The following is a 13,028-nucleotide window of genomic DNA, read 5'->3' on the forward strand; positions in this document are numbered from 1 at the left end:
TGAAATATGACCAATATTTACGTACTCCGTCATGCTGTTAATTGTTATGGTCCATTTTACAGCTAAATATAATCCAATGGTCATCCAAAATGCTAGAATTCTTCCCTGTGCTTAACTCTCTTCTCAGGCATGGCGATTGATTTCAATTGTGTGTCCCTTTTGTATCTCTTAATTTAGATCCATCTATATGATTTGTTTGTCTACGATATTTGGCTATATTCGTCAACGAAATTAGCATAAAAAGCCAGAAGTTCGGCTTTTTGCGTGTTTTGGATATAGACTGTAAGTTACTTTCAGCGTTTCGGTAAAATGGAAATGTTGGTATTTTTTTCACACAAATGTAGTGGCCCATTTTATCCGTTGTCCTAAACTCTAACTTCATGCGAGATTTCGTGTCCTTTGGTTTCTATTTGTAACCTTTATAACGGTTGCAAAATCCGGAACATTTTTAGTTGTTGGTCCATTTCAACCCCCAAAATATATTGCGCCTAACCTTATCCTTGGGTACGTGAGGATCGGACAATAATTGTAATCAGTACATAATAACCCCAACCTGTGTTGTAAGGTGAAAAATATTACAAAATGTATACTTCAATATTATAAGCCAAATTGAAAAAATCGCATCCGATAAAATATATGAAAAATTAAAAAGTGTCACAAAATATTACAAAATCTTTATTAACATCATTATTGGCATCTTTTTGGACTTTATTCTTTTATGCAAAAAGGGCTTTCTGAATTGACAAAATTTGTCAAAAACGGTCCCGCCATTCTTGAGATATAAGCATTCTAGCAAACACCCCCTTCCTTTGTACATACATTTTGTATATATTTTACTATATGTAATGGTCTATTTCACCCACTAAATATTACCCGATGACCGAAATTGGAATATTTCTGCCCAGCTCTATAGTCTATAATTGCGACCTGTAGAGCAACTGCAAAATCAAGAAATTTTACAGTTTTTGGTCCATTTCAAATATTAAGCGATCATCTCCAAAAACAATAGGGTTCTATTCTGCCCATAATCCCACCTCCATTTTCAATTTCTGAGGATCGGCCCAAAATTATGACCTGCAGCGTGATTACAAATTAATATGAACAGACGGACGGACGGACATACATAGCTAGATCGACTCAGCTCGGCGAGATAGGAAGATCCATACATACTTTCCTATGTGGAAACCAATATTTCGAGGTGTTACATAATTTTTGGTCCAATCAACTTTAAATGCCACCAACACATAGTGTTGTAGGGTATAAAAACTGGTTATCAATTTACGATACCGAACACCATTGACCGTTTAATCTATGATTTCTATATTATGTCTACATCAGTATCCTTCAGAATTGTTATCCTCCAGTTTTGAACTCACTAGGTGTCTATCTGAGATTTTGGACTATAATCAGTCAATCAATAATAAACTCACATTTTATACATAGTACTAAAAGTACCAAAAGGAATTGGCTTACACTCAAATAAAAAATATCAAATTTCAAAATACTAATTAAAACATTTATTAAACATCAACAAATAGTGCAACATCATAAACGAATGTGTAAACAATTTTAATTATTTTTATTTATTTATTTTTCCATTTCCATTTCCATTTATTTACATTTCCACCTATATTTCAAAGCCTTTTATTACAAGTCAAGTCTCATGGGTTCTGAAAATACAATTGAAAAGGCGTAAATACTCGAGTGATGCACAACCACCCTCTATCTTTCAAAATAATTTTAGCAAATAATTACTTCTTTCACTCTGCACACTCTTCAACAATTTGACTTAATTCTTTAAACATTTACGTATAGTTCTGCACATATTTTCATAATTAATATGAAGCATTTTTTCTATACGTTTATAGAGAAATTCCAACATCAAAATCCATACCGAAATCATAATAGAAAATGCCAAAAATACCAATACCGGAGCAAAATGTTCCAAATCGACTTCAACATCGTCTTTGGCTAAGGCAGCACAATCGATTTTGGGCAGCTTCCAAACAAGATCATTGTATTTCATTATACCAGCTTCGCGAAATTTCAAAACTGCACTCTTGATATATTTCAAATACGGCGTTGTCTTGGCCGCACCAATGGCCGTTACGAAGGGGTTGTTAAATGTAATTTCTTGAAGTTCACAAAATTGCGATTCAGTTAACATGTCTGAAAGAGAAAGAGAGAGAGAGAGGTCACCGAAATAATGGGAGTGTGTTGATAAATGTAAATCGATTGAGTAATGTTAGAGAGTCATATAAAAACATTTTTTTTTTTTTGGATACTAAAGCCACCCGTGGTTTGAGTTGTTTCATCCCCTTCTCTTTGACATAAAAGAGTAAGACCAAAGGAACAAAGAAACCCCTTTCCCTGCACCCAATATTCAATTTATGCCACAATAATCACTGCAACACAAAAAGGAGAGGCTATTATCGTGGCAATAGTATTGTTAACAACAAACGAAGATATTTCATTTGTTTTGTTTATGGCAGAAAATTTATCTGCCACATAAACTTAACAGAAAATATTTAACAATTTATTTATGATTCTTGGCAAATAAAACCTGAAACGAGTAAATCTTTTGTTGCCACTTTTATTGTGGCAACACCCGGTTACTGTTCGGAATTAGTGTGGCTGTTATGGGGCAGCAGTGGTGGTTTGATACATTACTCGCCAAACAGCTCATGCCACAGATGCAGAAATCCACAATGTAATCGCCATGAAGCAATGAATTATAAACAACCATTCAACTGTTATTAAAGAAGATTGTCTGCAGGTCCAAATAATTTAGGGATATTTTTACATAAAAACGAGATTTTACTCAAAAAATTATAAAATACCAAATTAATTGTGACATCTCCCACATGGCCATCCAAATCTAGATACTCGTACTTACCGGTCAACAGCTGATATGCTCTATTCAGTGATACATGCAATGCAAAACTTCCCTTGGCTATGCGCTGCAATCCCTCCTCCAATGTCACAATATTCCGTTTGCCATTTTTGCAGATGCGATTCTTGTACATCTTTTGGGCCACACGATTTGATGTCAAATTGAATATATCGTAGTTATACGAAATATCTTCCATTCCAATCTCCATACTGCTACTGTACAGGGCATCCAGGTTGGTAATTGTACGCGGAGTCTCGGACAGCAGAGAGCCCACAATGTAGCCACCATAGAATTGCATCAACAGTATGGCGAACACAGATACCGATGTCAATAGCAAACGCGTTGAATTGGCATGAAACTGTTCAGGTGAGGGGCCTTGCATAAATGCCGTCTCCAGTATGGTCAAAACCACAAAATCGACTTTGTGTTCGGGGCCAAGTTGGTAAAATGTTGCAGCAGTCTCGTTTGGTTGCAACATTTTCATCTTCCAATATAAATGGTATTCGGTATAGACATGTATGCCCAACAAAAATCCCGTTGTTATAATTAAGGCCAAGACACACCACCACACATTGACGGCTAATGGTTCGAAAAAGATGTTGCGTATGCTTGTCCGTTTCGGGTGACGAAGAAGAAAACGTACCCTGCACAAGATTTTGGGAAAATGGTAAATATGCATATATTGACCTTCATAGGCCAGAACTTATGACCTGTTCATCCAAGGCAATCAAATTAATTCCGAAACAAAAAAAAAATAATTTGAGTTTCAATCAAAACGATTCCAAATCGAAAAAAAAAATAATTTTGAGTCTCTGCATTTGTCTGTTTCTGTCTTTTACTAGAGTGGTGATTAGAATCGACAAACGAGAGAAAATGGGAATTATTTTTTGAAAAGTTTAGTCAATTGCATTTGCGTTGCGTTTTATACTAACAGTCCCTAAATTATAGCAAAATTTAGAAAAATCGTGAGTTTAGAAAAACTCAATTTAAGTCAACTTCGAAGGACAGTTTTCATTTTGTTTGCCATTTTCGATTACCTTAGAAAATCAGGGCATTAGTTTCAAAATATCTATATTTTTTCTATACTTACAATTCGACATGCACCACCGGCGTATAACTGACCACATGCAAGCGCTCGGTCATATAACGTAGCGGAGATAAACTAAATTCAGCATCGTTGGAATTTATCAGGCCAATGACACCGGTCCAAGTTCCATTATTATAAACACCCCAGCTATCTTCGATTTTCAGATTAAAACTGTCGAATAATTATAATTTATAATAATTGTATGTCTTAAAAAAAGGTTTGTTTATATGTTTGACAGAAATATTAGGATGTACAAACACTGGGTCTAATCAGATATTCCTCTTAATAGCCAGAGAGACCCATGTAGAGGGTATATTCAAATTGCATTAGGAAAATAAATGTTTCAATAAATTAATTTAAATAAAGCAAATATAACCCACCATATTCGAAAGTTACACTATAAGTTTATCAAAAAAACAGACTTTATAGACATATTCTGTATAACACAAAAAAATAAAAAGCTAAATCCAAGAGTCTACAGGGTTGCCCATATTCGACGGACCCATGTTTTTTCGAAGACTCTTTGGGCCCATTCCAATCGACGAGGCTTGAATTTTGTACGGGAACAAATGCAAATCCATGCGAATAATCTGTTGTAAAGTAGACCGAACCATGCTCAACTGCTGAGAACGGCGTTTTTGGGATGTTCTTGGGGACCTCTCAACACTGGCTCGTACTCGATATTCTCGGCCGATCGCCTTGGTCGACTTTTATATGGCCTCTTCGGATTAGAAAGAGCCTTACCAGTCGAACATTTTTCGTATAAACGATTAATGGTGTTCTTAGATGGCGCACTTCTCACATTTTTTAATGTTTTAAAAGCACGTTAAGTTTTCATAATTGACTTCTTCTGTGGAATGTAAATTTCAACTATTTCAGAGCGCTCGCGTGGCGTGTATTGGTTCATAGTAAAAATCTGCTGCTGCTGCTGCGATGTGTCATCTCTGTAAAGTTATGGCGTTGCCAGATGGGTCCATCGAATATGGGCAACCCTGTATACCCGTATTTTGTGTGAGTTTGTGCAAAAATCTCCAACAAAGCATCATTTAGAAGTATGACGTCAAAGAAACAAGTATTGCTCATCAATTATACTATAAGTCACCAATTCTGTTTTTGTTCATTTTTTTGTGACACGGATAAGAAAGCGAGATAGATCCAAAGTTACTTTTGGGGGTCTTCATAAAATCACTGTATTTTTGTGAACAAAACACAGGTCGCATTTATTGTCCGATTGAAATTAAATTTTGAAAAAAATATTTGTTTGGCCCTTGGATGAACCCTATTGAAATTGGCGAGAATCGGTTAAAATTTAGATATAGCTCCTATATATATCTTCAACAGATTTCGGGTTAATTGTACACCAAATGGTAAGCATCTGTCTAAATGTCCTGAATTTTGGCAATTCCTACTGAATTCTGTCTAAAATCAAGTACATCAAATTTAGGAATAACCGGTTCAGGTATAGCTATAACTCCAATATATATCTTTTATCCACTTTTTGGTTTTAGGTCACTCACATGCGTTATATGAACTCCATAACAGTGATATATGATACCGGGTATCAGATACTGCTCGAAAATATCTCTGGCAAATTTTATTGAGATCGGTTCAGATTTTTATATAGCTTCGATGTACATCTTCATGCGATTTTACGGTTATTGATATGATCTACTTTACATAAATTCCCAATATAAACTTCTTTGTTGCGAGAGCTTCCCTAAATAGGCATACGGCCCCGCCCAACTTTTGACCTTTCCTTACCGGAAAGGAAAAAACTTAAGAAAAAAAACTTAGCATTTTGTCACAAATCGCTTCAATTCAGTTCAGATTTTGGAAAACCCCCTTTGTGAGGATAACACCGATTGGAAGTACTTTTTATGGTCCTAAAAGTCACTTGTTATGAAAAATGGAAGGAGTACCCAATGGTCGGTAGTTGACCCTGACAATCCTTTTTAACTTTTTTGGAATATCTCACCTGTAATTAAACACATCCTGGGTTATGGTCATTAGTTGGTATGTTTTCCTTTGCATAAAATCATTTTGCAAATAGCGTTTGTTATCATTCAAATATTCGGACATTGTCATATTCAAGCTGGGTGAGTAGTTGAGGATCTGAAAAGAAAGTGAAAAAACAAGTAAAAAGGAAGTTATACCTATACGATTTGGAAGGAACTTTCAAAATATTAAGAAAAGTTCGTCCAAAAATACCTATTATATGAAAAACCATTTATGGGGGCTATAAGAAGACATGGACCTGCATGATCAATTTTCAGTCAGAGATGGTAATACCTATTAGAAACTTCAAATACGAAATCGGAAATAATTCCGATTAAAAATATCGCTAAAATCATCAAAATACCGAATATAGGGGGCATCGTTATATGGGGGCCATACAAAAACGTGGACCTGCATAGACAATTTTCCAACATAGGTTGAAGTACCCATTGCGAGCTACAAATACGCTACAGCTACGAATACAATTGAAAGCAATTCCAGTCAATACTGTCACTAAAATCATCAAAATACCTAATATCGGGGGGTACGGTTGTATGGGGTGTATGGGATATCGTGGACCATGATAGACAATTCAACACTCCTCGTGTAGAATTTCCATTGAATTATATAGTTGTATGGGGTATAGTTGTATGGGGACTATACGATCCCGTGGACCAATATAGCCCATTTTCGAACTTGCTTGCAGATAAAAGACTGATGTGACTTAGTTTCCTATCCTATTCCTATTTTTCTACGTGGTGGGTGTATGTTTATCTACAAATAAAATAATTTTCAACTTACCGCAGCAGCCACATTGACCGTAGAATTTCGGAAATTATTCCTTTTGAGCACAAACGGAAGTCTGAAACGTTCGGCAACTGACAGACCATTTTCCCGAGACCAGTTCCCCTTATACTCAATAGACAGACGGTCATCATTGCATTTGTAACATATTTTATAAATATCATATAAATCGAAATAACATCTAAATCCAAAAATATAAAATTTTTCAGTTTTAATAACCACTCGATGTAGTTAATGATTAGCATACTTTTTCTTTTTTATAACCACCGTGAAATCCGCACTGAAAAGTATATTGAAATGACCGAATGTCTCGCGAATATTTTTAAAAATTTCCCCTTCGATGTTACAATTATTTTCCAAAATGACAAACCACGAAATGGAGTTGTTAAACGAAAACAACTCCGATGCCTTAACCAGCAACTGATCTTGGACAGCATTCCTACTGGCATGGCTCATCAAGATGCCAACTGTATACGAATTTCCACGAAGCAATTGATAAAAATCGGTGTTTTCCTTCAATTGGTTGGTGTTAAAGAATTTAAGAAAACTATTATTCATTCTGCCCATTTCGGCAGCATAAGCCTTCGCTTCATCGCCACCATAGATTACAATGGCCTGTTTCAAATGTTGAAAATCCAAATATTCTTTAAAGGCCAACAGTTCACAGCTTTTGCCACAACATGCCAGTTGGCCCAGCGCAACTATGATGGCCACATTGTAACACAAAATATTGAAAACTTTTGCAAATGTTAACAATTTCATGATACCGCCGCTGTTATCCTTTGATATTAGATTTCCGCCAAAGGCCACATAGCAATTTTAACGATAAATATGGGGTTTAGGGTTTTTATAGGGAAAATTCGAAAATTACTTTGATGGTCATCGGCCGACCAGAGTTTGTGTTCGAATGCATGCACAAAGCTAAACATCCAACTACGCATCCATTGCTCTACGTCTGTCGGCCCATCCACCCCCTTTTCGTGAAACCCTCGGTAGCCATAAGCGTTAATGCCATCATTACCAGCTGCAATCATATCCTCTTAATAATTCGGTGCAAAACGGAGGGGGTTTTGTTGTTATGTTAAAATGGCGACAGATGAAATTATAGTCAATTGTCACTAAAGCAAGCAATATTCATAACGACAACAACTGCAACAACGCCAACGACAACGACAACAATAATAACAAAGGGCTTGTCAGTAATGTAACACAATGGGTAATGTGAGGGTTTTGGAAAATGGAAAGTTTGAAAAAGATTTCGGAAACTATTCTGAATAAAATTTAAAACTATTTTTAATTTCAGTGAGAATTATTTCCTTATTAAAAACAGAATAATTTCTGTCCACCCAAAAGCTGTGAGACCTACAACCTACTTTGAGGGAGATCTCCCAAAGATATGTTATATATATATAAAGCAGATCCATAAAATAATTTATACATACAACGTCCTACAAGATTCTTGACTCTTAGGAGTCCAAAAACAAGTCTTTACTGTAGCAGATAATACGTCTTCTTGTTTGGTTTTGTTTCCCTAGGAAATATATAAAAAGATATCCATAGGAGACCTGTGAATAGGAAACCTCTAAAAGTCGTTTACGAAAGGGTATGTCTCCATAAGACACTTTTAAATCGTAGTTTAGCCCAAGGAGACATATTAAGAGCCTTCGATAAATATAAGGCTTTTGAATAGACTCCTGTAATTGGAATATCCTTAAAGGACCAACGGGGATTTTTTAAAGATTTCTTTTTAAAGGACCTGCAGGACTATAATCGTGATTTTTTAGAGAATGTGTTAAAAGAACCAACAGGACTACAATATTCAATATTGGAAGGAATATTTTTAAATGATCACTAGAACTATATCCGTGGATTTCTTAAAGACTATTTTAAGGGACCTTGAAGAACACGACCAGCTGAGTTATAATACACGGTTTATTTATTATTTATAGAAGAAATGCAAAGAGTCTGCTATAGAACGACCTGTAGTCTACCTTCAAGAGACCTGTCAAATGCCATATATCCATAGAAAATATTCTCTCTGTAATAGATCCACAAAAAGTCTGAAAAATAGTAAATAGTGATTTTCCAAGTCGTAACCGGTAACGGTGTTTCACCAGAGCAAAAATTTGCCCGTTTTTACTCGAGTGTGTTCGAAGATTGCGAGTTTTACACGAAATTTAATCTTCATTCTTTTGTTATATTTGAGAGCGCACCTGATCACTCCTGTTTGAAAAATTAGAGTGGGTCTCGAATCGCTCGAAATAGAGTAAGAACTAAGAGCATAAAGTATGCTCTCTTATTCAAGGGACATCGAAAACTAGAGTATGCTCTATTTTTTATCTACTCCCTGCAGGTCTACTTCTAGAATGCGAGCCAGTATTTCATCCGAATTTATACTAAGTGGCTGCTGATAATCGACAAAAATAATAGAACATTTTTTTTATTATAACCCATTTTTGTATTGAACTATCAACTTCCAAATTTGTAGTCCAACGCGAACACTCTGTAATGCCGTGATATATAACTTGGTAAAGAAAAAACAAATCTCTTTAATTGTTATTGTTTCCAACCTATTGGTAATGAAGAAGGTATTTAGTTTACATTACCTTTTATATAAGCTATTCGCTCATATAGCTCTCAAGTTTTTGTTGGTCTTCAAAAACTCTTCTGTAATTAAATGTCTTCCTAGAAGACCTGCAGGATTTTCATTTCTGACTAACTGATTATCCCACAGTGCATAAAGAACAATGTCAGAGTCGCTGTCGTTTATACTGAATAAAGTCATAATTACACAATTAAGGCTTTTCAAATGGATGAACATGGCGATGGGTGCGTGTGTTTGTATTCTACTACAACAATATGAACAAAATTCCAGAGTGGTCTTGGTTTGTTTAAAGGCTTGAGTGCTATAACATATATGGGCTGTTTTACTAAACATTTTTTTAATATATTGTTTTTTTAATAATATATTGTTCTTATTTTTTCATTTTGATGGGATGAATATATCTACCTCATGATTATACTCAAGATACTGAAAAATCATATCATATAAATAAATAATATCTTATATTAATATAGACTCGCCCATATCCATTACAACGCCATTAAGTATCCAATTTGCCTGCGCTATGAAGTGGTCATGTGAAAGTGCCATAGGATCAGACATCTAAAACTGACAATCTTTCAATTACGCTGTCAAAATAATATTCAGAGGCCAAATTGGCATTTCACCGTTTATTGGCAATACAAAATCAAATGCAATTTAAATTGGACATAGAGAATAGGAGAATAGGGATGGCATGTCTCCATCATGTGTGGCCTGGTATTAGATATACCTACTTAATATTGAAATTTATATAACATGGTTGAAAAAAATATTTTAGAGAATGCCTAAAAAGCGATGACAAAATTTTATTTAATATTGTGAAATTAAAAATCTTGAAATATCAAAAGTTTAGAAACAGTTTCCAATTTTGACCAAAAAAGCTAAAAAATTATTTGATGGTGAGTGAGATTTTTATCTATTTTTATACCCTACACCACAAGGTGGTCAGAGTATTATGTCTTTGTGCATTTGTTTGTAACAGGCAGAAGGAAACGAGATAGACCCATAGTTCCTTTTGATGATCTGCGTAGAATCACATTCTGAGTCGATTTATGCATGTCCGTCCGTCCGTCCGTCCGTCCGTCCGTCTGTCCATCCTTCCGTCTGTCCGTCCGTCCGTCTGTCCGTCTGTCCATGTATTTTTGTAAACAAAGTACAGGTCGCATTTATTGCCCGATCCAGATGAAATTTTGCAAAGATCTTTTGTTTGGCCCGAGGACGAACCCTACTGAAATTGGAGATAATCGGTCAAAATTAAGATATAGCTCCCATATATATCTTCGTTCGATTTGGCTTTCATTGTGCACCAAACGTGTAATATCAGCCCGAATTGTATGGAATTTTGCATATACACCCAAATTAGGCCTGAAAATAAATATGCCAAATTTGATCGAAATCAGTCCAGATATAGCTATAGCTCCAATATATATTGATCATCCGATTTGTTTTTTAGTCCTCCGCAGTCGTAATATGCACTTTGTAACAACAATATTAGGGGAAATATATCAAATACAGCTCAGAAATACCTTTGCTAAATTTTATCGAGATCGGTTCAGATTTGGATATATCTCCCACATATAACTTCGTCCGATTTACCTTTTATTTTGCACAAAAACATCTAATATTTGTCCAAATGGGATGAAATTTGGCATTTACGAATTGAGTCTCGAAGCTAGTATGTCAAATTTGGGGAAGATCGGTTCAGATATAACTATAGCTCCTATGTATATTGCTCATCCGATTTCATACAAATGCTTCGGCATATTTAGTCTTTTGAACTTTAAATTATCATTATAATCATAGCGTGTATGATTGAATTCTCCCATAAAACTTTTATTTGTTATGTGGAGCTCTACTAAATTATCAAAGTGGTGTAGGTAACGCCCGACTTTAAGACTTTCCTTAATGGTTATCGTCCTATCTTGCAATACCAAATATTTACATTGTGTTTACAAATGCTTACCTTAATACGCCCACAATTTTTGATTAATCAAACTATTTTTTCTGATATACGCCACCACATGGAATTTAGGTATCGACTGATAATTTTATAATTTAAAAATATTCCTGTGCAGCACCCAAGCCAAAATAAAACAAAATAATGAAATATGGTGAAAGTGATTGTTGTTTTTTCTGGGTTTATGTTTTTTTTTTTTTTTTTGCTTTTGCAAATCAATACTTGTACGAGACAAGTGTATTTTTAAACTTACTTCGCTAACTCTCTTCTGAACTCATTGATACGTTTAAGTGCATTGACATACTTTCATTAACAAACACCTCCTAACAACAGGACCTGAACAAGTCAGCAGCAGCAGCCGCTTCTACAATAAACGAAGAGGCACAGTTGCAGACATCGTCACACACAAACATACCTACATACGTACACATGTATCCTAGAAAAACACCTACACCAGGAAAAACATGAATATCTGCCCTCTACATTCGGGGCTCTAGATGCGCTACTTCAATCAACGGCACAGAACCATTCACTCTACACCAGGATACACATAACTCACCTTTCACATCATAACACAACAACAATGCTTCTTGTTTGCGTGTAGTACATGAGCATTTTTTTGCGAGCTGCACGCAAGCCAGCAACATTTATGAGTTTCAGTTTGTTGGGTCGAATTGCATTAAAAGTAGGGGCAATATTCAGAAGCAAATTTGCAGTTACTACTACGTTACTAATATATATTTTTTTAATTTTTAAAAAATCACTGAATGTCAGAAACAAACTGTTACAGAAGAAGTCTTTACGTAAAAACAATTTCTAAAAACTTGCCACAAAAGAACTAGCTTGGATAAACCGTAACTCCTTTTTACTGATCTTTTATGGACAGACAAAATTATTTGGTATTCATAGATAGTCCAGTGATAGAAAATACTTATATGGTTTATATGACCTCTTATATGTTTGTGTTGGTTTACGACCTTTCACCTGATTTTTATGTACCGTTGAAAGAAATTCGACTGGCCTTCACTTGTCCTAATATTTAGATGCTACTGCACATGTTTTCAAATAAGGCCCTTCTCAGTTACTTTATAGATAAGATTCCCCTCAGATGTTCCAGAATACCAGCCCTATTACATAAAAAGAAGAAAGTCTCCCAAAGGCACATTTAAATAGAAAATCTTACTAATTTAGAAGTTTTTCTACTAGGTTCCTCTTGATAGAAAAAAACTTCAACAGATATTTTAAAGCCAGAATATCAACCGCCACGAAAAAATCTCCCGGTCTTCTAAAAATATAAAATATGCTATGAATCTTTTGTTACCAAGGGTCCCTTGTACGCAGAAGAACGCTTATTATTCTGCTATAGATAGAAGAGCTTTTTCAGGTCGACATTCTCTTTAAGCTGAATATTTCAATAGGTCTTATAATAATATAAGATCTTCTACATGACTCGTGTTTTTAAGATACCTTCTGCCTCTTATGCGTAGAGAATGACCTTCCAAGATTCGCAATTAATAGAAGACCACAGGATACAGGAATTGCATAGATTGTATATATTCTACTCGTCTTGTGTAGAAAGATGGCCTTCCATATTTCAGTTATACAAAGAGGTTCTCTATTCCTTCTATAAGAAAAACACCTTCAATAAACCATATATATTCAAGGAAGAACTCTTCAAGTCTTCTTT

At 35.1% G+C, this 13,028-nt stretch overlaps 1 protein-coding gene across 2 annotated transcripts; it reads right to left on the reverse strand.

The window, feature by feature from the left end:
* Positions 1–1,546: 1,546 nt before the first annotated feature.
* LOC109611821 (glutamate receptor 1-like) lies at positions 1,547–7,705 on the reverse strand. Of its 2 annotated transcripts, XM_020035106.2 has the most exons (7): positions 7,027–7,705; positions 6,777–6,960; positions 5,956–6,092; positions 3,984–4,151; positions 2,897–3,537; positions 1,756–2,169; positions 1,547–1,670 (listed from the first exon to the last, which is right to left on the reverse strand). In XM_020035106.2, exons 1-6 carry the CDS (start codon positions 7,539–7,541, stop codon positions 1,790–1,792), a joined length of 2,025 nt encoding a protein of 674 aa, XP_019890665.2. In that variant the 5' UTR covers positions 7,542–7,705; the 3' UTR covers positions 1,547–1,670; positions 1,756–1,789. The 2 variants fall into 2 exon arrangements, with proteins under 2 accessions (XP_019890665.2, XP_058988259.1); XM_059132276.1 differs by lacking the exon at positions 1,547–1,670 and having other exon boundaries at positions 1,677–2,169.
* Between the last annotated feature and the right edge of the window lie 5,323 nt (positions 7,706–13,028).

This window comes from Musca domestica, unplaced genomic scaffold (genome assembly GCF_030504385.1).
Source record: "Musca domestica strain aabys unplaced genomic scaffold, Musca_domestica.polishedcontigs.V.1.1 12, whole genome shotgun sequence".
NCBI lineage: Eukaryota > Metazoa > Arthropoda > Insecta > Diptera > Muscidae > Musca > Musca domestica.

Coding starts and splice junctions, on each gene's coding strand:
- LOC109611821 (XM_020035106.2), bottom strand. CDS start 7,541: ATGAAATTGTTAACATTTGCAAAAGTTTTCAATATTTTGTGTTACAAT. Junction 4,152..5,955: donor CAGGATGTGTTTAATTACAG/GTGAGATATTCC, acceptor ATTATTCGACAG/TTTTAATCTGAAAATCGAAG. Junction 3,538..3,983: donor CCGGTGGTGCATGTCGAATT/GTAAGTATAGAA, acceptor AATCTTGTGCAG/GGTACGTTTTCTTCTTCGTC.